General features: G+C 52.6%; 11 protein-coding genes across 11 annotated transcripts; 5 read left to right on the forward strand and 6 right to left on the reverse strand.

Annotated features, from left to right (window-relative positions):
* Positions 1 to 364: 364 nt before the first annotated feature.
* Positions 365 to 2,518, forward strand: IAQ61_003649 (uncharacterized protein; the record flags this gene model as incomplete). Its single annotated transcript, XM_003837154.2, has 1 exon — positions 365 to 2,518. One exon carries the CDS (start codon positions 365 to 367, stop codon positions 2,516 to 2,518), a length of 2,154 nt encoding a protein of 717 aa, XP_003837202.2.
* Positions 2,519 to 2,609: 91 nt separating this feature from the next.
* IAQ61_003650 (uncharacterized protein) lies at positions 2,610 to 4,534 on the reverse strand (the record flags this gene model as incomplete). The annotated part of the gene is made up of 4 exons (XM_003837155.1): positions 2,610 to 2,686; positions 2,742 to 4,051; positions 4,110 to 4,326; positions 4,417 to 4,534. The coding sequence occupies 4 exons, from the start codon at positions 4,532 to 4,534 to the stop codon at positions 2,610 to 2,612; spliced, it is 1,722 nt and encodes a 573-aa protein (XP_003837203.1).
* Positions 4,535 to 5,183: 649 nt separating this feature from the next.
* IAQ61_003651 (uncharacterized protein) lies at positions 5,184 to 6,165 on the forward strand (the record flags this gene model as incomplete). The annotated part of the gene is made up of 3 exons (XM_003837156.1): positions 5,184 to 5,462; positions 5,542 to 5,745; positions 5,806 to 6,165. 3 exons carry the CDS (start codon positions 5,184 to 5,186, stop codon positions 6,163 to 6,165), a joined length of 843 nt encoding a protein of 280 aa, XP_003837204.1.
* A 573-nt stretch (positions 6,166 to 6,738) lies between these two features.
* IAQ61_003652 (uncharacterized protein) lies at positions 6,739 to 7,218 on the reverse strand (the record flags this gene model as incomplete). The annotated part of the gene is made up of 2 exons (XM_003837157.1): positions 6,739 to 6,948; positions 7,117 to 7,218. The coding sequence occupies 2 exons, from the start codon at positions 7,216 to 7,218 to the stop codon at positions 6,739 to 6,741; spliced, it is 312 nt and encodes a 103-aa protein (XP_003837205.1).
* A 485-nt stretch (positions 7,219 to 7,703) lies between these two features.
* IAQ61_003653 (uncharacterized protein) lies at positions 7,704 to 8,780 on the forward strand (the record flags this gene model as incomplete). The annotated part of the gene is made up of 1 exon (XM_003837158.1): positions 7,704 to 8,780. One exon carries the CDS (start codon positions 7,704 to 7,706, stop codon positions 8,778 to 8,780), a length of 1,077 nt encoding a protein of 358 aa, XP_003837206.1.
* A 176-nt stretch (positions 8,781 to 8,956) lies between these two features.
* IAQ61_003654 (uncharacterized protein) lies at positions 8,957 to 11,406 on the reverse strand (the record flags this gene model as incomplete). The annotated part of the gene is made up of 2 exons (XM_003837159.2): positions 8,957 to 11,319; positions 11,370 to 11,406. 2 exons carry the CDS (start codon positions 11,404 to 11,406, stop codon positions 8,957 to 8,959), a joined length of 2,400 nt encoding a protein of 799 aa, XP_003837207.1.
* Positions 11,407 to 11,722: 316 nt separating this feature from the next.
* On the reverse strand, positions 11,723 to 14,075 carry IAQ61_003655 (uncharacterized protein; the record flags this gene model as incomplete). The annotated part of the gene is made up of 2 exons (XM_003837160.2): positions 11,723 to 13,283; positions 13,333 to 14,075. The coding sequence occupies 2 exons, from the start codon at positions 14,073 to 14,075 to the stop codon at positions 11,723 to 11,725; spliced, it is 2,304 nt and encodes a 767-aa protein (XP_003837208.1).
* A 908-nt stretch (positions 14,076 to 14,983) lies between these two features.
* IAQ61_003656 (uncharacterized protein) lies at positions 14,984 to 15,337 on the reverse strand (the record flags this gene model as incomplete). Its single annotated transcript, XM_066096048.1, has 1 exon — positions 14,984 to 15,337. The coding sequence occupies one exon, from the start codon at positions 15,335 to 15,337 to the stop codon at positions 14,984 to 14,986; it is 354 nt and encodes a 117-aa protein (XP_065953924.1).
* A 907-nt stretch (positions 15,338 to 16,244) lies between these two features.
* Positions 16,245 to 17,347, forward strand: IAQ61_003657 (uncharacterized protein; the record flags this gene model as incomplete). The annotated part of the gene is made up of 2 exons (XM_003837162.1): positions 16,245 to 16,362; positions 16,416 to 17,347. The coding sequence occupies 2 exons, from the start codon at positions 16,245 to 16,247 to the stop codon at positions 17,345 to 17,347; spliced, it is 1,050 nt and encodes a 349-aa protein (XP_003837210.1).
* A 95-nt stretch (positions 17,348 to 17,442) lies between these two features.
* On the reverse strand, positions 17,443 to 20,200 carry IAQ61_003658 (uncharacterized protein). The gene is made up of 2 exons (XM_003837163.2): positions 20,071 to 20,200; positions 17,443 to 20,012 (listed from the first exon to the last, which is right to left on the reverse strand). Exons 1-2 carry the CDS (start codon positions 20,152 to 20,154, stop codon positions 17,970 to 17,972), a joined length of 2,127 nt encoding a protein of 708 aa, XP_003837211.2. The 5' UTR covers positions 20,155 to 20,200; the 3' UTR covers positions 17,443 to 17,969.
* A 175-nt stretch (positions 20,201 to 20,375) lies between these two features.
* IAQ61_003659 (uncharacterized protein) lies at positions 20,376 to 22,247 on the forward strand. Its single transcript, XM_003837164.2, has 6 exons — positions 20,376 to 20,858; positions 20,927 to 20,968; positions 21,021 to 21,126; positions 21,175 to 21,708; positions 21,759 to 21,831; positions 21,883 to 22,247. The coding sequence occupies exons 1-6, from the start codon at positions 20,697 to 20,699 to the stop codon at positions 21,953 to 21,955; spliced, it is 990 nt and encodes a 329-aa protein (XP_003837212.1). The 5' UTR covers positions 20,376 to 20,696; the 3' UTR covers positions 21,956 to 22,247.
* The last annotated feature ends 951 nt before the right edge of the window (positions 22,248 to 23,198 follow it).

Here is a 23,198-nt window from a genome sequence, read left to right on the forward strand (position 1 = left end):
GGGTGTGAGGTTGTGACCGTCCCGTGTGCTTCGGGAAGTTGCTGCGTCATATGGAAGAATCAAGTGGGGGCGGGGCTGGGACACTGGGCTGGGGACAAGAGCAACTGGCAGCAAGAAGCTCTTTCAATGTTTCCCCATGCGGAATGTAGCTTGAACGTTCTGCAGAACCAAATACGCTTTCGTGTCGACCCAGTCTCGTATAAGGCGAAGCTAACACGCGTTAATGTGTTGATCTTGTACCGGTACCTAGCTGCCCAAATCTAGTGATTGTACCCAGGGTCCGCCATGCTCCTACTACTCCCCTCCCTCCTGTTATAACCTGTGCATCCTCCAAAATCCCCTCGCTTTTTTTTCACAAGCCACCATGACCGAAGGAAAATCGAATGGCGATCCTCAAGAATTAGTTGTGCTTGTGGTTCCGGTACAGCACGTGAAGACGGTCAAGACAGCTCTGGAACAAAGTGGACATCTCGACCGTTCAAGCAAGATCACAGCTGAGACACAAGAGATTGAACACATCGAAGCTGCGAGACCAGCTTCAAGCAAGATGAATGCATTGGCTTCACTTTCGTCATATGGGCCGGCAGGTGGGTCAGATTCGTCGCCTACAGCACCTTCTGGGCCAACTGGCACTACGCAGTTTCCGGCTCTGCAATTCGATCCCATCAGTGGAGAATACAGAGACCCTGCCGAATGGCAATCTCTTGCAAGCAGCCTGCATTTCGATGTAGTCACTGGCCAATACAGGAAGCCAGCAGATCAACCTCAGTTCCCTAGTCTACGGTTCTGTCCAGAGAGTGGGCAATACCGCAAGCCCGCGGAGTCGAATCAATTCCCCAGACTTGATTTTGACCTCGTTGCTGGAGAATATCGGGATCCAGCCGAGATCCAGCAATATCCAGCTCTTGAGTTTGATGTCAGGAATGGTCAATATGAAGACCGCTCAGAAGAGCCTCGATTGCAATTTGTCCCAACCAGTGGGGAGTACAGACCTCCATGCAAACATCGTGGGTCAAATCGAGGGAACAGCGTACAGCAACAGCGAATGCGTATACCCACAACAATTCCCTACGAATTCAACAAAGACGACGAACATGGGTCGGGCTTGAAAGCTACGGTTCTCAATCGCCTCGGACTATGCGAATTATCACCAGTCATGTCCCTATCAAGCTCGACTCTCCACGACAACATCATGCCGAGACCCACAAATAAGAACCCTCTGCAAAACGCCCTCCAAGCTGCCCTCGAAGAAAACCACGACTCCCTCCTCGCACCCCTCGATCTCACCGCCAAATCCCTAATGTCCAACTTTCCGGACTCCTACTCCATCTACACACCAATGCTCCTCCTCTCCCACAACGCCTTCGCTTCTGCCCCATGGCAAACCCTCCTCTCAGCCCATCCGCTAGACTCGGACGCTCTCAAACCGCTCTGGAACCACATCACCCGCGCCACGCACACAACCCATATGGCGCTTAACTCGCCCATCCCCGCCCAAACCCCCTCAACCACAACCACCGACCAACCCAACAACAATGACAACAACAAAACCCATCCCAACATCCTCCGCAGCCCCTTGAACATCACCCCAATCTTTGGATCCTTTGGGCCCCCGCCAACACCCCAATCCCTCACCTCCCCTACCCTCGAAGACTACGCCTCTGCCTTCTGGGTCCGCACCACGCAAAACGGTATCCACCAGACCTGGGCACCGCTATACACCATGTTCAGCCGTGGCAACGTCAAAGAGAAAGCGCGGATCTTGCATTTCCCTGGCCCTGATACCACTAGCATCACCACCAACAACCACCATGGTGACCGCGACAGTCATACAGCCTCCCCGCCACCACCACCAACAATAGCAGCCGACCTCTTCGCCGGCATCGGCTACTTCGCCTTCTCCTACCGTAAACGCGCCACGCACCCGCCAACCAAAGTCCTCGCCTGGGAACTCAACCCCTGGTCCATCGAAGCCCTGCGCCGCGGCGCAGCCCTAAACAACTGGTCTACGCGCATCATCACGCCCGCCAGTCTCGCTTCCTTTCTCGCAGAACAAAGCCAAATTCAAGATCAAGGTCAAGATCAAGACCAAGACATCCCAACCATCCACCACGACTTCACCATCTTCCACATGAGCAACGAAAACGCTGCAACCACCGTCGCACAGCTAAGACGGCAGCGCCGCTTACCAGGCGCCATCGTGCACGTCAATCTAGGGCTGCTGCCGGATTCAAAGGCGGCGTGGACACAGGCGGTCAGAGTTTTGGAGCCGGAGTGTGCAGAGGGCTGGATTCATGTGCATGAGAATGTTGGGGTTGGGGATGTGGGGGCGAGGAGGGGCGAGGTGGAGAGGGAGTTTGCGAGGTTGGTTGCGGAGGAGGGACGGGGGAGTGGGGGGAGGGGGAGGAGGGTTGAGGTGAGGCATGTGGAGCGGATCAAGATGTATGCGCCGGGTGTGGTGCATTGTGTGTTTGATGTATGTGTGTTTTTGCAAGACAGAGGAAGTGGATTGGATTAGATGGGTGATAGTATTTTGAACATGTAGTAAAAAAAGGGGGGGTATGTACACCGAAGATCCCACTCTAGTATTATGTGGAAACAAGAAAAGCTTAGACTTGTTTGGACATACCGAGCCCAACCCACTCGAATAGTATGGGGTTCCCAGCGACTGCCAACCATGCAATGCCTGGGCCTTTGTTAGCATTCTAGCATCCGTGCTTGTGAAGCGTAAATCAGCATACCAGTATATATCAGCAACTTGGTCACAACCTCCACATCGTATCGTACTCGTGGCTTCGTGAGCATATTGAATATCTCGCGTTTCTCATTCTCTTCTTCAGTCGGCGAATTCTCTTCTTCTGTAGACGAGGGTTGGTAGACGTCGCCTGCAACGCCTGACTCGCTCCTCGGCGGTGTTGCCGAGCTGACATGGACTGACTGGACATTTCCAGTACCCATCATCTTCTCATAGGACTGCACACGAGAAGCCATGGGTGTGGGTAACAGGCCGGCGCCCAATACTGGCTCGCCCTTTTCGATAGAGGGCGTTGACGGTGCCCAGGCGGCATCTTCTGGTACAGCACCGTCCATGGAATTGACGCTCTCTCTTCTCTTGCGTTTGCGGTAGGCTAGTGTTTCGTAGGCATCGGCGGCGGATTGGGGGCCTACGGAGACGGATCGTTTGCGGGGATGGGCGAGATTCTTGAGCATGTGTGGAAGGTCAGATGCAGGAGGAATGACGTTGTCGTCATCGTTGAAGGGTTGGATGGACTTGTACTTGGAGGCGTTTAGGAAGAAAGCACGTGGTAGGTTGAGACGGGCCTGCTCGAGCAAGCGGAAGATGGGTGGGAGGATTTTGAACAGAGCAGGTTTCATAGTGGCTCTCCAGAGGAAAATGATGGTGACGCCGAGCACAATTCGAAGCATGGTTTTCAGAATGCCCATCTCTTGCAGACTGAACGGAACAGATGAAGGATAGGCATCCTTCAACGCGTAGCTCGTCTGCGCGTACTGCCATGCTCCCAGGTTGATACCAATTACCACGCCGGAAAAAGAGACACTATCGTCGAAACAGGGGCAGTCATCCGCAGGCTCGGGGTGGATTCGCACGAGCACGCAGACTACCAAGGTTACAATTAGTATGTCTTGGAAGGTTCCACTAAAAACCCAAGAGTCCATCCAGTCGCCAAAGAGTAGTTGGATGCCCGTGATCATTGCGCCCATGACGCTGCCAACAAGGACATCTAGAAAGCCATGCATGCCACAATATAGCCGGCCGACGATGATGGACATGGCGTAGAAGTAGAATAGGGCTTGCAATATTGTGTTGGTATAGGAGCCATCCTCCGTGGCCGACTGTCGAAGCGTGTAGATGGCGTAGAAGGCGACGCTGACGGCATTGGCCGAGTGGGATGAGGGGAAGCCGTATTCGAGCGCAGCCGATCCAGACATGGAAATGCGGGCTAGTGGAGGGGAAAGGGGCCTTGGTAAGCAGACCATATCCTTGAGGAAGCCAGTGCCGTAGACTCCTGCGGCGAGCATGAAGACGGTGCTATGCCTGTTAGCCCGTCTGATTGTGAGGGGTTCGCCATGCCAGGAAGCAGACATACGCTCGTCCGACACTGGTATAGCCACACCAGAACTGAATGGGCAGGAAGATCATGAAGAAGGTGTGGGTGCCCAGGTTAGCCGTGTAGGCAAAGTACGAATCGAGGGCGGGCGAGCGGATCTTGTCCTGCATGAGCGCGAGCCAGGGCGTCTCCCAGCGCACAATGGGGATCAATCGGTTGCGCAGGGCATTGCGCCATTTGGGGAGTCTGCGAGCGTCTACTCAAGGGCGGAATGCGCATTAGCCTGCCGTTGCTTGTTTGAACTGCATTTTGCAGGGCAGAATCTGGGCGGGATTTGGGCACGCACAGTGGTCATGGTGCTTGTTGCCCGCATCGAGCTTGGGATCCTTGCGAGGCAGCAACTGCCCTGGCGCTATCTTCGACATGGCGGTGGAGGTGGGCGCCACATCATGTTGCGAACTCATGGTAGCAGCGGTCGCAGGAGGGGGAGGAAGAGGTGGTGGTGGTGGTGGTGGTGGTGGTGGTGGTGGTGGAGCAGGCGGTCGGGCATGTCCAGGTTGACAGACAGAGCGAGTCAAAAGAGTGCGCAGTTGGGAAGGGGAGGATGAGGCGACGGGGGTGCGTGGTGTGGTGTCTGGCTGTGTGGTGGTTGTGTGTATGTGTATGTGTATGTGTATGTAAGACGAGGCCGAGCGGTGGACGATCGCGGGTCGGCCAGAACTGTGAGACGTGTGCGCATCGAGAATCGACCTTCTCCCCGGCAAGTCCGTGGGTGGTCGTCAGTGGTTAGTGGTGGTTGGTCTCCACAGAGAGCTAATGCAGCCGGGGTAAGGGCGTTGCGCCTGACAACCATGGACTGCCAGCGCCAACAATCAACAGGCCGGCCTCATAAGACACAATCCCCCAAAAGCGCTCCATTGCCCCAATTCACTCCCACCACTTCCATCCCGCCGTCTATATTGATACCTCATCCACGAGTAGTCGGTAGCAGTCAGTCAGCACTCGAATAGTCTTGCGGCTCATACACACCACACACCACACCAACACCAACACCACACTGCGACCCTCATAGCCACACCCACTCACGACCACACATATATACACCGCCCCAGCATGGCCTCGCAGACTGCACCCTCGCAAAACTACGACTACCTGCGCCGCAAGCAGAGCACAAAGGCCCCCAACCCAACCATCACACCCGTCCGCAAGCCCGTGCGGACGCCCAGCGAGCGCAACAGCAATGGCACAGTGAGCTCATACGGCACCACCCACACGCGAGACACGACCATCACAGAGCCTCCCACCTACTCGAAAAAACTCGTCGTCGTGGGTGATGGCGGATGCGGCAAGACCTGTCTGCTGATCAGCTACAGCTCGGGCAACTTCCCAGAGGTACGTTGAAGACACCGCCACTTCCAATGCTCGCCACTGCCTCACCACTACTTCGCCACCTACTAATGCACGCTTGCAGAAATATGTACCAACAGTATTCGAAAACTACATCACCCACACGCCCCACCCGCCAACCGGCAAGATGGTAGAGCTGGCGCTTTGGGATACCGCCGGACAGGAGGAGTACGACAGACTGCGACCGCTCTCCTACCCCGAGACAGACATCATTTTCGTCTGCTTCGCTATCGACTGCCCCAACTCGCTGGAAAACGTCATGGATAAGGTACGCCACTTCGGTCCGATTTTCCTTTTCCCGCCCATCAGCAACTAACACATCTCGTAGTGGTACCCAGAGGTTCTCCACTTCTGCCCAACAACGCCACTCATGCTGCTTGGTCTCAAGTCGGATCTTCGCAACAAGAAGAACTGCATCGAGCTACTCAAAACACAAGGGCTGACTCCCGTCACCCCCGACCAAGGTCGTGTCGTCGCAAAGAAGATGGGCGCCATGTACATGGAGTGCAGTAGTAAAGAGCAAGACGGTGTCGAGGAAATCTTCGACATGGCCGTCACAATGGCCGTGGGGGACGAATACAAGAGCACAGAAGAGACGAAGCAAATTCCAATGTCAAGAGGGGGCACAACGCCGGCCTTTGTGCCCGGTGGCAAGAAGAAGAAGCGCAGTGGCTGCAAAGTGCTATGAGCATCCTGGCCCCTCTGCTCTGACCGTTCCACGACGGAAAAGATATCGAGATTTACGACGCTGGACGACACGATCAAGATGCCTAATGACCATCTACATCAACAGCCCATCCCCGCACACCGCTATCGATGCCCCTCCCTTCCGAAATCTTCGTTTCTTTCCGCATCAGGGCAACTTGGCTGGGACATGCCCTGGCTCTCTACTATTTCAGCTCTCCGCGACTTCGCATCATAAAGCGAGCACTTTCTGTACGTAACACTTCTATAGCCGGCGTTCTTGGGTGTTCCCATGGAATCGGCCATTGGCCATGGGTAATCGAGCGCAGAGTTCGAGTCGCCTACCAATAACTTGTCTTTCTTCCTGTATCTGTATCGGGTATCTAGCGTGTGTGTACGGCGAAGAAGCCGCAAATTGGCTGTGGGCAGTAAATGAAGCATATTTCTGTAAATCGTGAATGGGCGTCCCCTATTCCATCACTAGTGACATGATGTCAAACACTACTCTTGCATTCCCTCTTTGGGTATCATCATGACCGCCATTTCCTCAGTGAAGTTGTTGCCTTGCTTCCGCACCTCAGTGACCCTCCGTCTCCCCCTCATCATGCTCCGTGACGCCCTCTTGCTGCATGCCTTCCTGCTGCTGCTGCTCATTCGCATCCTTGGCCATGACATTTTCAAACAGGCTCCAGAGCGACTCGACCGGTGCAAATTCGCTACCGACTTGTGTGACTTCCTCGAGGGAGCGGTTCAGCTTGTTGATATTCTGAAGAACAATCTCAAGACTCTGCGCGACGCCGTGTTAGAGCAAACCAGTGTGTGTGTGTGTGTGTGTGTGTGTGTGTGTGTGTGTGTTTTTGTCTGAGAGGAGAATGTGTGGCATTCAACGTTGTCTCATGGGAAAAGATAGTTCCTTCGCATGTCCTGGCCTGCAATGCAACTTCGCAAGACATACCTGGGCAATTTCTGTAACCAGCAATTCACGCTGCTGTTCGTAGTACGAGCGTTCGGGCGCAGAATTTGCACCATTGGCTATTGATGCGCGGTTCGCCGCCATGTTTGAGTTTTGTAGAATGCAGGATTTTGGGGTGTTTTGTTTCTCACGGCATTGTTTGTTGGTGTTTGGTTGCGTCTGTGGCGCGTAGTTGCGGGGGAGGGATGTCCGGGCGCAAGGTGGGTCCAGGAGTTGACTAAGCGGCACTACCCAAATAAAAATTCCGCGCAGCTTGGAGCTTGTCGATTTTCTTATTCATGGTTTCTTCAATCATGAAACCACACAAGTGAAGGTAAGCTCGCCTGGAGTTTTTTTTGTTTTGCCTGTTGTCGCATTGCACTGCGTATGCACTGCGTATGCACTGCGCGTATATGGACTTTTTCCAATGATGACAAAACTCATAATCTGTCAATCCCCTGACTCTTTACAAAAGTATTGAGCATGATGACTCTTATGTATTCACACCCTGATTACAAGTTACATTGCACATCTTTCATGAGGATAGCTTCAAAGACACAAGGCTAACATCTCGTTTCATAGATCTGAATATGGCGCCAGCCCCGGCACCAAACCCAGTCACTGAACCATTTCCGATTCCCTGTATTGCGGGCCGGTACCTGCTTTTCGATGTCGACGCCATCTCTCATTGTCGCCGTGCGCACAACATCTGTGGCTTGCTGATTGGTACAATTCCGAATTTGTCGCAGCAGAATGTCTTCCTGGGCATACCGCTCGAGCTCATGCCTGAAGAGGCTCGAGTCCTTGTCGAACGCGGTGCTGCCTATGTTGTTGACGATGTAGAAATACATCGACAGGGCTTCATGGAGATGAGCAGAATGGACAGATTGAAATATCTGCAGGAGATGGATCGAGCGGGTGAGAATGTTGCAAGACAGCACCTGGATAAAGCGGAGCAGAGAAAGGATAAAGCGCTCAAGGAGAAGGGCTTGAGAAAGGAGGTATTTGAGAAGGAGAGCATTGCGGCTGCGAGTATCGCGACGGATGAGACTGTGCACGTGGACACTCCTGGCGGCACGAGTTCAGATCTCGGATTCATCATGAAGGGATCCTCCTTCTCCGACTCCAGTGCAGAATCAAAGCAGTCTTCAGCTCCACCAGAAGCCGCAGACACATCTCTGTTCGAGCCTGTGCCTGCCTCACCTGCGCCTTCCACTATCAGCAACGCCCAGAAGCCCGTCACAGTCCAAAAGCACTTTGTCACACCCACGACTTCATACCCTCCTCTCCCTACCCCTGCTCAAGACCCTTCTCGCCCTCTCCCAGCCGTACCAAACAGCTACCCACTCTTCCGCTACCTTCACTCCAGAGGATACTTTCACATGCCCGGTATACGCTTCGGCTGCCACTACAACGTCTACCCGGGCGACCCACTCCGCTACCACAGCCATTTTGCGGCTACAGGCCTAGCCTGGGACGAGGAGTTTGATCTACTGGATGTGGTGGGTGGAGGCCGATTGGGCACGGGTACCAAGAAGGCGTATATGATTGGCGGTGAGGATCCAGAGGGAATTGCAGAGGGTGTGGATTTGTTCAGAACGGATGTCAAGGATGTGAAGATTAAGCAGCCGGTTAGGGCTTTTTCGATTGAGTGGGCTGCTATATAGATGTAGCTTGTGCTTGATGTCGAGGAGAAAGCTTGCCAAGGATATTCAATATGACACCCAGTTGCAACATACGAAGTTTTTTCATGCGTGATATCTATTTTTGCATGGATCTTGTAATCATCAGTGTTTCCAATGGATATTCCATTACACTTTCCACACTCTCAATCCCCCCTCCCTCAAAACTCCAACGCCTTCGCCACACTCTTCACCTCCTCCTTCCCGCCACCACCCCCCTCCTCAACCCTCGGTCCCTTGCCCTTCCGATACACCCTCTGATCCCTCGGATCAAACCCCTTATTCCCCCAAAGCGCCCACTCAGGCGTATCCTCACCCAGATAATCCTCCGGCCTCCAGCCAACCACCTGACCACCCTCCCTCCTCGTCCCCTGCACAACCCCCTCACACAGCTCAAAGAACCTTTCGAAATCAATGCGCGTGGCCCAGCGTCCCTGGCGCGAGAAGCGCGACTCGTCGGCCAGCAGGATACAGCAGGAATGTGCGTGTTCGGCCGCGATGCCGTAGGCGAGGCCACGGGCGCGGAGTTCGGCTTCGAGCTGGGTGACAAAGGCGGCGACTTCTTCGTAAAAGGGGACATTTTGCATGGTGAGGCCTGCGGAGCCGGCGGCCGAGGTACCGCAGTAGGTGACGCCTTTGACTTCGACGAAGCCCGGGAGGGCGCGCTGGACGAGGTCGGCGTAGCCTTTTACCTCCTCGGCCATGTTGAAGCCCTTGACGAGCGTGAGGCGGAAGACGGTGCGCTGCTCGAAGCGGCGGTTGCGCAGGATGTCGAGGCAGGCGCAGAAGCGCTCCCAAAAGTCGCGGTGGAGGGGCCTGTCGATTTTCCGCAGCGAGTCCTTGTTGGAGGCGTCGATGGAGACGTAGAGTTGGGTGACGGGGATGAGGGCGGCGAGCTGGGCGGGGTGCTGGGCGTTGCAGACGAGGAAGGTGGAGATGCGGTGTTTGTGCATGATGGTGAGCAGTTCGTTGATGTGCGGGTAGAAAATGGGTTCGCCGACGAGACTGAGGGCGCAGTGGCGGATACGCATGGCTTCTGCGAATCTCTCGGCTCGTACGCCGGGCACGCCTTTCATCATTTTAATCTTCTTGTAGTGGGCGGCTGTGATGCCGTCGAAGATCATCTCGGGCGCATCTGTGATCCAGCGCCATGTCGTGCCTACAGGATTGGTTCCGTGGCGCCAGCAAAAGACGCATTTGTTGGAGCAGGATAAGGATGGTGTGGCTTCCATGCAAAGATGGGATGCGATGCCGTAAAAGGAGTACTTGTAGCAGGAGCCTCGGCCGCGAAGGGCGGATTTTGTCCAGCGGCAGATTTTGACGCCAGAGTGGGAGCCAATGATTGAGTAGCCTTGTTTCGTGAGGGCGGCGTGTGTAGGGGAGGTTGTGGGAACCATTTCTTTGGGGGCAGATGTAGGCGCCGATTTGGATTTGGAGGCGGATTTGTAGGTTGTGAAGTCGATTGGGATGGCCGTCGTGGAGGAATTGGTGGTGACCATGCCGCCGAGATCCTCTACATCGTCGACGCGGGTCGATTGGGCGGCGATGTCTTCTGCATCGTCTGTGTCTTCTTCGTCGCTCTCCGCCGGATCCCCGCTGCCAGGAACACCTTCGCCCAAGCCTCGACCCTCTGCAAGTTCAACGAGAGCTTCTTGGACACCTACCCGCCACTCTTGCATGCGGTCTTCGGCTTCCTTCTTAGCATCTGCCATGCCTAATGGGTAGGCCCTCTTTCTGCCCGTTAGCCTTGCCATCCACTTGTCAATTTCCCTTGCTTGACTGCAGAAGCCCTCCTCCTCGGTTGGCCATCCCTCTCGGTCTCCGAAGCCGAATACAGAGTATCCAAGTAGTCCGCTCAAGGGCGCCGTATCAATTCTAAAATCATTATGTGTTTCTTGAAGACTCTCAATGAATATGTCTAGAACAGTGTCGATGTTATATGTCGGTACGAGAATGATGTAGAAGAACTTGACGTTCGCGTCTGCTTTTGGCGGCGTAATGAAGTAGTCGTCATGTTCGATGTACGAGATATCGTGGGTCTCGGGCGCAAGAAACGACGAGGACTGATCGCAGCCAGCGGTCCATTCGGTGAGGGTGTTCGCGAATTGCGCAGCATAGCGCTCCGTGGTCCCAGACAGTGACTGAAAGAAGACTAATGGTTGTATCTTGTCTGCTTTGTGATCGAACGATGGTGCAGGAACCGTCTTCTTCTTCCTCGGAACTTTGTTTCCCTTGACTGTCTTGGGGCCCTTCTTTGGCTTGACTAGACTGGCAGCAGTCTTTGTGCTGTCCTCTGCATGGCCATCGATATTCAGTTCTGGAGGATTGACGGTAGTAGTGTTTTCGGGTAACCACTCAGGCCTCAGCTCGACGACCTTCTTCTCGACAGGCGATGATGGTGTGGGCGACACGGAAACCTTGTCGCGACGACCACGCGTGCAGACGCAGAGACGAAGGACAGCGGCCACGACTACAGCAGTGAAAAGCAGTGAAAAGCGATGTGCATGCCATGTTTGGAGCAGCTCTGCACACGAGTCAGCTTCATACCTCCCCGGTAGGTGTTGCAGTACCGACCAATTGGCAGTTGCGCCATGCTATTAGAGAGAGACATTGCTGCGACGTTGAGGTTGGCCCATGAGCGCGGCGTGAATGGCAACTTTTGGTCTCGTCGTCGCGTGGGGTTGATTAACGTTAGCGGGGTTCAACGGCTGCGAGCCCATTGGCTGCACGCCTAGCCCTTCCCTTACTCTCTGTGAAACAAGTCTTGCCCGGCGTCTGGCTTCTTACTTGCAACAAGACTCATGGGGTAAGCAAAACGAATTTCTGTGCGTAAACAACGAGATCTTAGGCCGTCTAGTATTCCGTTGCCATGCAAATCATGGAGCGTAGAGTGGTGGTATACGAGAATAATATTTTATGCATGGACATCAATTATCCTTCTCAAGTAGTGGCACCTCTTCGTCTGGCTCATCATACTTCATCTCCTCCGCTATCCTCCACTTCTTCAAGCCCGCATAGGTGCCACCCTTTACTATTTCCTTTGTCTCGCCTACAGTACCGAAGCAACAGTGCTCCACCTTACCCAGCGGCCCTTCCTTAGGATCGTCTTCAAGGAGAACACCAAACCGCAACTTGGTTTTGATAAGCTCTGGGGGAAACGGATCTCCACCTAGACAAGCACCAACACTCAAGTGGTCTAATGTTGGGTTCCGCGTAGTCGCCAGAATGCGAGAAAATAACACATCCGAGGCCACACCGTTTTGGTAAAGTGACCAGGCACCGACGAGGACAAAAGCAACGGTCATCGCAATGACAATGGCGTAACCGATCCAAAGAGCTCGTGGATAGTAGACGTACACCACAACAAATCGAGTCTTCTCGCACGGGACCGTCCCAGACTCTGCAAGCACCAATGTCGGCTCGCTAAGCAAGGTGAGGAGCATGTCCTCGAAGAAGTTCTGTACTTTGGGCATCAAATCAGGCTCGGGATACGATGTCTTTGCATTGATCAGCCGTGTCTCAGATATGTCCGATCTTGTTATGATGAGCACATCTGACTTCTTCTCGATGTTGCCGCGAAGAAAGGTACGTAGAAGCGCGCCGAGAGAATGATACGCCGCGGTCAATTTGTAGCGCTCGGTGTTCTCTTTGGGTCGGACGAAGTTCGAGCTCTGCGTTGCCGCCCAGTCTGTCGTGTTGCTAGGATTTGCTTCGAGCGTCGTGTTGATGACGGGATACAGAAAGTCTCGTTTTTGGAGAAGAGCGGACTGGGTGGGTCGAAATCCCATTTGAAAGGTGTAGTTGGTATGATACATCTCACACTTGAACATCTTTGGCTCGTGTACGTGCTTCCATTTCTTCGCATACGGGGAATTCTCATCATACAACTCAGATGACTTGTTGGCATAGCCAATCCATAGTGTCGGTTCGCTTTCGAAGACACCAAGCGAATCGGGGTAGGGTGGGTCTTGAATCGGCATTCCATCTGAGGTAGGTATTTGCGGCCATTTGTAGTCATCTTGATCGACTTCCGAGATGTAAGTGAAATTGCCCTCGGGCGCAATTTGGCTCAACTTGAACGGCGCGCCGGATATATCTGCGTTTGATATGTCCTCACATTTGTACCCAGGACCAATGAAGTTGATTGAGTAGGTACAGTTCCATCCTTCTCCGCAATAGGTAAGCCCAGCGTTCTCGCGTGGCTGTGGCCTCTTCAAGTATGCTGCACTAAAAGCTAGTCGGCGGGCATTCTTCGATGGCTGATCGTAATAGTCAAAGTATCCGTCCTGAACTCCGTCTCGATCTGTTGTGTTGTAATACACCAGTGACGTGCCGCGACCATCAAGTTCATTCTCATCACGAAAATTGTACAGTGCTTCACGCGTGAAATTGATATTGGCGACGCCTGGACATACGGTCTTGTTGACCATGGTTTTGGCTTCGGACGTGAGTGAGGCGGGAGATAGTACCGAAGCAATGGGTATCAACCTTGTCAGGATCAGCAACAGTGCTTCACGAGTACGGGAAACGTAGTCACCATGTGCATGCTGCCATGAGCGTCGCAAGTTTGCCATTCCTAATCATTTCCCAGTTCAAGAAAAATTGAGTCGGATCTTCAGTCGCTGAAAATAGGCCGTCGATGCCATTTATTGTCATGGCTTTGCGCCTGAACGTGTACCAAATGCGTTGGCGATTGCAAATGATGACCGTGCCGACAAGCGTGCTCCTGACGAAAAAAGCCAGCGCCGTGCCATACCTGACCATTTTCAGCTGCTCTGTTGCTGGTGACCCATGGAGATGCGCATAAAACAGATGATGACCTATTGCTGCGAGTACTCCAGCAATGAACAAAGATACGATGATGGCTGGTGTAGTCCAGTGCACATGCCATTGCGCAATCTCACCCGCTCTTCGATCCACCAAAGCTTGTGTGTCCGCATCCAGCGTCTTACTCTGGTACAACGAGTTTACTGTGTGGGTCGATTCCCCGCCAGAGTTTTCGAATTGCCTTGGACTCCCGTCGTGTGGTGTGACTTGCACATATTGCCCACTATTGTGCCCAAGACCAAGGTAAGAGTCTGGGTGTAATCGTTCTCGTGACATTCCAGTTGGCGAGCGAGTTGGAGAGCAGTACGAGTCTCTGGCATCCAGCGACACTCTTGTCATATGTGCGAGCTCGATAGCATCTGAATTGGAACGGAAAGGGTCGTAGGGCTCGACGCTCGTGCCAGGCGAAGATTCCCGCGAGGAACAGGCCGACCGGAGGTTTCTTGGAGACATGGCGCGCACGTCATGAAAGAAGTCGAGGTTACCGCGTCTCCGGCATAGAGGGTACACCACGCCATAAGCGTGTTGTATTGTGGCGCAAGTCGGTGAATGCTCGAGTCCACTCGACAACAAGGGTTACGCGAGTCGAGAGGGTATCTGATATGAGATCAAGCCGTCAGCCGGACGCGGCCCTTCTCTTTACGGTGACATGACTCTATTGTGATCTCCACGTCCAGCTGAGGTTCGGTGCGAGCGAGGCTTTCAGCCTCTGTAGGCTAATAATGCACTATGCATGAACTGCAGCTAAGTATATCGCTGATGTTGAAGACCTCAATAGGAGCTACGCTGTCTCCCATTTACCATCAGTAGATAGTACAGAGCGCTCGAGCGCAGATGTAAAAGACCGAAGAGCTTCCTGTTGCCCCTTGCCGTGTACTAAGATGCCAAGACTCGGACACTCTGGAGCGCGCGTGAGTTGTCTGATGCACATTCCTATATTTAGCCATCGCATTTGGAAAGATTCGCATGCTAGTAGGATGAGCACGCAAGCTCGTGATTTGTGCCATGATTGTGCCGTGCTTATCAGAGTGAAGAGTCCATTGAAGTTTACAAATGCCGTCCTCCATGGCGATTTATTGTGACTGTCCTTCAGCCCGAGCCCGCCTGATGTTAAACTTTTGTCAGTTCTCTTCGTATTTCCAGACTCTGCGCTGTCGCGCTTGAGGTGACGTTGTAAGAACTCGGCATGGTGAATTGTCTTGCCGAATGAGAGAATCGTAGTTGACGTGGTTTCAGGAACTTTCTCGAGGACTCTGGTCTCATTCGAGGGTGTTGCCGATCTTGGACGTTGAAGAAAACTGAAAGTTGGTGGTCAAGATGCTAGGAAATATTTCGTAATAGCAGTGGATCAGCGAAAGTTTTCATCGGGCGACCCTCCCAACTATAGGCCGATGAGGAGTCTCCTGGTCATCTTCATGCACAGCTGTCTCCACCAACGAGTTTGCGACGTCAGAGCCCTCAGGAAACCGTTCACGACGACGACGACCACGGCGAGTCTTCTTTGGCAGGAGTTGAAGCAACTGGGCGAGAGGCAGAGAACGGGGAGCCACTGTATGGGCTATACCAGCTTGGTCAAGGAGTCTTTTCATGAACGTAAAAGCCCCGTTGGGCGAGACAGGCAGCTGTTCTGATATCGCAGTCCATCCGAGGCCTTGACAACGAAGGGTGACAATGGCAGCGCGCGTCTCGCGCGAATACTCAGCACTGCGAGGCATCTTGAGCTCGAATACCGCTGCCAAATCGATCGATTATGTGGTTAAAGATGGTTCGATTCGCCACAGTGGGTCCAGTCACATGATTCTCACACTACCCGAGACGACCAGGGAAGCTCAGACTGTTGTGGAGAAGCAAGCCCTGTGCGACAACGCTGAAATGGCAAAGTACTGATAGCCAAGAGTTTCGACAATATTCTTGCATGTTCAATTTCCTGTGACAATTGGTAGCAACGCGCTGGCTACTCAGAACGAAGCTCTTCGATCTTGACGGCAATACCGGTACCATGCATGTCTACCACTGTCCGAAAGATGAGATAGTAACGATCCTCACGAACACTCAACAATACCTTGCTTACCGCCGCATATAAACTTCGATCATTAGGGTGTCGTAGTATTGCCTATAGGATGAAAGTATCCTGAAAAAAAAAGAATTTCAAGGATCCCAATATGAGAGGTGGTGTTAGTATTGCTCAAGTTTGGCCATCCCACCACCAGCACCATCACAACTGATTTCACATTTTTCGGCCGGCACTAGAGCATGCACTAGTATGATCGGCTCCTCACCACCTACTTCTCTATTTCCTCAATCAGCCCTTTCCTCCAGCATCCAGCGAAGTGAAAGCATACAGGGACTAGGGGTTGTGACGTGAAGAGGCTAAGCTCTGCCATTGTTGCGTCATGATCGGGCTTGCGAGGACCCCACATTTTCCGTGCACGGCGAGCATACGGCATGTAGGCACTGCTTGGTCATGTCGGCCGCTGCCTTTAGTTACCACAGTATGGAAGAATGAAATATAATAAGTCGACTCAATCCGCATGTTGCAACTCATTCAGATCTAGTAATTGCAACAGCCCTTCACATCCACTCTGAAGTTCACTCGTCACATCTGCCTTCACAATCTACACCATGGCACCATCAACACAAAAGGCATGGACTATCGAGGGCCAGAATGGCTTCGATTCGCTAAAATACAATGAAAAAGCCCCTGTTCCTGAAGTTGGTGAGAAGGATGTCCTCGTCAAGAGTAAGCAATTCCATTCTTGCTTCAACTTTCAATACGACTAACAATCCAAACAGTCCACTCCGCATCGCTCAACTACCGCGACCTTGTCATCCCCAAGGGCAAGTATCCTTTCCCTCTCGGTGGCACTGTCGTCCCAGGATCCGATGGAGCTGGTGTTGTCGAGGCTGTCGGAAAGAGCGTCACACGATTCCAGCCCGGCGACAAGGTAGTCACGCTCTTCAACCAAGGCCACCAGGCCGGCTCCCTCAACTCCACCACCATAAAGACAGGCCTGGGTGGTGTCCTCGACGGCACACTCCGCGAGTACGGAGTCTTTGATGAGACAGGGCTCGTCGCCATGCCCAAGAATCTCGATTTCAACGAAGGCAGCACGCTTCCTTGCGCCGCCCTCACTGCATGGAATGCTCTCTACGGCCTCGAGTCCCGCGCCTTGAAACCCGGCCAGTGGGTCCTCACACAGGGTACCGGCGGTGTTTCCATCTTTGCTCTGCAATTCGCAAAGGCTGCCGGTGCGGTCGTCATCGCAACCACCAGTTCGCAGAAGAAGGCCGACCTTCTCAAGAAATACGGCGCCGACTACGTCATCAACTACAAGGAGACGCCCAACTGGGGTGAGGAGGCCAAGAAGCTGACTCCCGGTCAAGCCGGTGTCCACCACGTCGTTGAGGTGGGTGGCCCCAAGACCATGGCTCAATCGCTCAAGGCCATTATGATCGATGGTGTCATCGACATCATCGGCTTTATTGGCGGAGAGGAGAAAAACCAGCCTACTTTCCTCGAGACTTTGTCGAACATTTGCACTGTGCGTGGTATCTTCGTTGGCTCAAGGCTGCAGATGGAGGACATGTGCGCCGCTATCGAGGCTAATGACATTCATCCCATTGTTGATGAGAAAGTGTTTGATCTCAAGAATTTGAAGGAGGCATATCAGTACATGTGGGACCAAAAGCACTTTGGTAAGCTCACCATCAAGGTAGCACAGTAGGCTGGTATAATATCCTTGTCAAGAGGGTTAGTAGCAATATCAACAGTTTTATCCGCACAATAATGTAGCGAGCATTTTAGCATGTGTGCTACATAGTACATTGACTCTTCGGTTTCATGTGGTGCCATTGACTATCTTTGTTACTACGATCTCACACACACAACCCGAGAAATTTCATGTATAATCATCATTGAACCATCCGTCCACCAGTCTGCTACTACTCCCGCTACTGAAAAGCAAAAAACAAGTACAATCAAAAGTAAGCCTCTGTGGGCGGTAAAGGGGGTATCAAGGCCAGAACGTAAACCTCATGAGCGACCGAACACCTTTGCAATGCAAATCCAACCTTGCTGTCACTATGCCTCCATGTTGCTGTCCTGAAAATCCAAACGCAAAGCAGAAACCTCAATCTTGAAAGCAAACAAAAACGCCACCCATGGAAAACAAAACAAAACACGAAAAACCAAAACAAACAAACTCCGAAAACCAAAATGCTGAAACCCTCGCTCAATAACCGTCGCTTGGTGCATGAAACACAATAACAGAAAAAGAAAATTCGTAAAGTCGTGTAGTGTAATGGGGTGAGAGGAAATTCATGAAGTCGTGGCCGGAAGTGTATGGCTCACTCCATCTCAGTAGTGGGAACTCCGGCCATCAGTGTAGTTGCGATACGCTCGCGTGCGTCCAGCATACCGTCGCAAGCAATGACCTTGTCGGCCTCTTCGCCTCGCAAGAGTGCCAGAGCATTCAAAAGGGTGAAAACACCACAATCGCTTCCGTTCATTTGGCGAGAGCTGCGCTGTTTTTCTACCACAGACCACTCCTCTGCGATGAAGGCTTCCTTCAGTTCCATCTTTAGATATTCGAACATTTTGGCAATGTATGGCTTTCCATCAAAGCCGAGGGAATCGAGGTATTCGATAGAACGTGCTTTGGGTTTGACAGCAATCAACCGCCAATGTCCGACATCGCAGATTGGATACAATATAAGTTCAGCGTCGAGGTACTGCACTCCAGCCAGTTGGAATCTCGAGGCCCATCTTCGAACTGACTCTGTGCCTTTCTTCATGTTGGTGTACCAGAATGACGAGAAAGCGTGTACGGGTGGGGCAGGGCCGCCCCGCTTGGCCTCGAAGCCAGCATCTCTCTTCTTGTAATCGACTAGTATGGAAAGGTATTCGTTGACAATATTGTCGTTCAACCAGGCCTTTGGGTCTCCATTGAACATACTTGGCAACAAGGTAGCAAAGTCCCTGGCCTTGAGCTTGTCATCCACAATCGAAAAGTCCCCATCTTGACCAAATGCTGAGGCTTCGGCTATTTTCTCCAAGAAATCGATCTCCTTAGTGTCGAGGGGACAAACGAACGTCTTCTCTTTCAGCAGTTGGGTTTCTAACGTCAGCTCCTCTGACATTTCCAACTCATCGACGTTGGAATAAATAGATTCCAGTGTGGAATCTAGCATGTCTTCGACCCCTTCGTCAAAATAGAATGCTTTTACGTGTGAGTTTTTCGCCCAACGAACAGTCTTGCGGGCTGGGAGTGGCGAATTATCAACAAGAAACGAGAGATCGTCCTCGTAGGTTTGCACAGGTGCCGGGGTTGGCGATCCCACGTCTGACTGGAATGGGGACGAGTCGACATCTGACTGGAATGGGGACGAGTCGACATCCGACTGAAAAGGTGAAGAGTCGGCGTCTGACTGAAAAGGTGAAGAGCCGGCGTCTGATTGCACAGGTGACGACGGTGTTTGTGTCTTGGGCATCGAAATTGGCGACTCAATGTCAGACTCGAAAGGTGACGACGGGACATCGGGAAGGTCAGATGAATCTTCTTCGGCGCCCTTGGGAGTATAAACCGATTCAATTGCAATCTCAAAAGAAGTCTCTTCTTCAATGTCGGATAGCTCTGCACTTCTGCGCAGCTGCTGCTTAAGCAAATTTTCGCGCACGGGCGTGACCGGAGTTGGCTGTGAGATGTGTGTTGAGTGGGGATCGGGAGCGTAGATGCTTGGGCTATTCCAATTGATGGGCTCGGGAGCGTCTGTGACGATATTTCGCGGAGGTGTAGATGTGAGAATGTCTGAAAAGGAGAAGTCCAGGCTGATGTCGAGATCGTCATCCTCGTTATCGGATTCAGGCTCAAGAATCGGTGTGCCAGGCGGTGTAATTCGGTCGAATGCGATGGGGGATATGCGTTGTGGAGCTGGGTTGTTAAAACCAGGTGACCAGATGTCTGGTGAGCCTGGTGTGGCTGGTAGATGACGCATGTTTATTTTGCGTGGCAGTGGCGTTGGCGAGTGGAAACGCGACTCGCGCTCGCGCATGTTTGTTTGCAGACGACGCGTCAAGGGTGATGGGTTTTCTTCGAGCCATTGGAGCTGAGCTTCTCTTCTTGCTGCTCGAGACGAGAGGCTCTCTTCTTCAAGACCGAAAGCATCGATGAGGCGCTTCTTCAAAGAGCCCTCGTTGTTGATAACTGGGATCGCAATGATCTGCTGCACTTGAGGGAATCGGTCGACGAAGCGGCGAGGGACCGCGAATGCAATCGCGGCACCAAGCCAGCGTTTGACCGTACCTACCACGGTCCCCTGGGGAGGGGACGCAGGATAGGTCTGCGCGTAATGCGCATCCCAGATTTCGTACTCCGTAAGTCGTTGTTGTATCTACAGTCGCGTGAGCTCGAGTCCTGCCTAACGTGAGGAGCAGCAATGGGGGACATACCTGCTGTTCTGGGCTGTCGACGGTGACTTCCATATTCTCAGAACTGATAGCAGCGAAGGCGCTGGCAAAAGTACGTTTGAACATGTTGTGGCAATTGCTGGTTGTGTGTTTGTGGGTTGCAATTGCTGGGTGGAGTTGAGTGTAGGAAAGAGAAAGAGGTCGCGACGAGGAACGACACAAGACCAGGCGGTCCCGCACGCCAAGCCGCCAAGGCCGGCCGCGCGAACGCCGTCCGTGCGCAATCACGTGATGGGGCCCGGAAGAACATCATGTCCGCATAATCAGCACTGACCAGCACTTGCGCACGCCTACCAACATTAACATTGATTACCTGGGCGCCGTACATCACGTGCCGTGCATACTGACTTCACTGCATTGGAGACTTGGGTGCTGCATCCACTTATTGGCCCTACTGCTTCTACTCATCTCCTCTCCACACGTCTCATACCCACCTTGGCCTCGCACATAGCTCGCTCTCACGCCTGTTCCTCGAGTAGCCTGCGCGCTCAGCGGCCGCACGTCATTTGCCTAGTTTGAAGGGCAAGAACCAACCCCTCGACTACACGACAACAAGCAACCACCCCACCTCCCACCACCGAACCCGCCGCCCTCTTCCCCACCCCGCCATGGACACCAACATGGAGGATGTGAAGATGCCAGAGCCCATGCAGTTGTCGTCTGCGCCCACCACAGAGCCCACGACAATTCCGACGCTGGACGGCTGGATCGAGAGCCTGATGAGCTGCAAGCAGCTCGCCGAAAGCGATGTGCAGCGGCTCTGCGACAAGGTATGCCGCAGTTGTCTGCGCAATTCGCGCCGTGAACGAGCCAGTGTCTGATATTAACGGTATACTAGGCTCGCGAGGTGCTTCAAGAAGAGTCCAACGTACAGCCAGTGGTGTGTACATGTGCAGTGCCTGCTTCGCACCACTCGACTGATTCAACTACAGAAATGCCCCGTCACGGTCTGCGGTGACATTCACGGCCAATTCCATGATCTGATGGAACTGTTCAAGATTGGTGGCCCCAATCCGGACACAAATTATCTCTTCATGGGTGCGGTGTGCTACCCTACTTCCCTTTAATGATGCTGATGCTGTGCAGGTGACTATGTCGATCGAGGCTATTTCTCCGTTGAGACTGTGACGCTTCTTGTTGCACTCAAAATCAGATACCCCCAGCGTATTACCATCCTGCGTGGCAATCACGAGTCCCGTCAGATCACCCAGGTGTATGGTTTCTACGACGAGTGCCTCCGCAAATACGGCAACGCCAATGTCTGGAAATATTTTACCGATCTATTCGATTATCTCCCGCTTACCGCCCTGATTGACAACCAGATATTTTGTCTCCATGGCGGTCTTTCACCCAGCATCGACACACTGGACAATATCCGCGCTCTCGATCGCATACAAGAAGTTCCCCATGAGGGACCCATGTGTGACCTGCTCTGGTCTGACCCAGATGACCGATGTGGCTGGGGAATATCCCCCCGTGGTGCTGGCTACACCTTTGGCCAGGATATTTCAGAGGCGTTCAATCACAATAATGGTCTCACCCTCGTTGCAAGGGCGCACCAGCTCGTTATGGAGGGCTATAATTGGTCACAAGACAGAAATGTTGTGACAATATTCTCAGGTACGCTGCTATATCACTCCTCGTTTCAAGCAAGTTGCTGATATTGTCAGCACCGAATTACTGCTACAGATGCGGTAACCAAGCCGCAATTATGGAGATCGATGAGCATCTCAAATACACTTTGTAAGTTCTGATCCGAAATGCGTCTGCCGCCTGTCTGACCACATTGCTTAGCCTTCAATTCGACCCTTGTCCACGCGCGGGCGAACCCATGGTTTCTCGAAGGACACCAGATTACTTCCTTTGAACGCAGAGTCATGTTCGACTTGTAGCAGGACGGTGTCGAAGTGCATTCAAGAAGGCATTCACCCACAATACACATTACATTCTCGACGTTGCTGAACACGTCAATTCATTCACTTTGTTGGGCAAAGTGCCCACCGTGTGATGAAAAATCGGCGTCTTTGGCTGCAGAGAACCCGAAACGTATTGGTCATGGCGAATATGGTCCTGATCATTAGATTTTTGGATGTGCTCCTTCAGTCAAGGCGGGGTTCGTGTATAAAGGTAGCATTGAAATACCAGCACTGTGCCTTTATATCGTGAATACCTTTCATGCTTCCTGCTGTCCACACGTTCACGTTGCATGGTATAATCTTGTCCACTCCATCCTTGAGGGGTTCCAATGCAGCCAAAATTGTCACTTACAATCTTAGTTTCATCACCTACTTTGCCCCAGTGGGAAGGGAATAGTCGCGGCTCCGCGTTCTGACCCAGAATGACAGTCACAGTAGCCTGGACCCAACCGATGCGCGGGCAAGAACAGCTCTGACAGTTTTCTGCCTTCTACATCAAGGCACTTGCACTTGCTGAAGACGACTCCCTAGCCCTTCGAGATTGCTCTGCGGGGGCATGTAAACAAACAAAATCACCTGCTTATCGTACTAAATTTATCGACTCTTCAATCTCTTCTCCTACCTCTACCTCTACCTCTACTTTCAACGATCTGAACCATCTGACTATCGTGTCAACAGTACCACAACCTGGACTCATCATCGACCCCTGCTTCATTTGCATGTCCACTCTCGTCATCGCGGCTCATATTCACAACACCATCTATTGCGTTTGACTCGATTACGAGTTGTCATGCCCGCAGGCCGACACAGGATCGGCCATCGGCTCAATCCCTGAACTGGCCTTTCATCCTTCCTTGATTCCCTCCGTCAGCCTTGCTTCCCCTCCCTAGACCTCGTGATGTCTACATACTGTTCAACAGAGGTCGGCATACCAGCGCCAACCATCGACATTACTCGTACTTCTCTAACCGTCGTGGCAACCCTCTCATGTCATCATGTATTGCTACAAGCCTGTATTTGTTCACGGCAAGAGTTTCTCATTCCGAATGTAGCCACATCGTCATTTCTCCATCGCCCTCGCTTCTGCGCACACTCACGTACGCACTCTAAAGACGGAGTTCTCGAACCTCACGATAACAACCAGCTGAAGTATATATCGGATATCTCAGTTCTGGAATGCTTTCGCACTCAATA

Source organism: Plenodomus lingam (genome assembly GCF_022343315.1).
Source record: "Plenodomus lingam strain CAN1 chromosome Unknown contig_18, whole genome shotgun sequence".
NCBI lineage: Eukaryota > Fungi > Ascomycota > Dothideomycetes > Pleosporales > Leptosphaeriaceae > Plenodomus > Plenodomus lingam.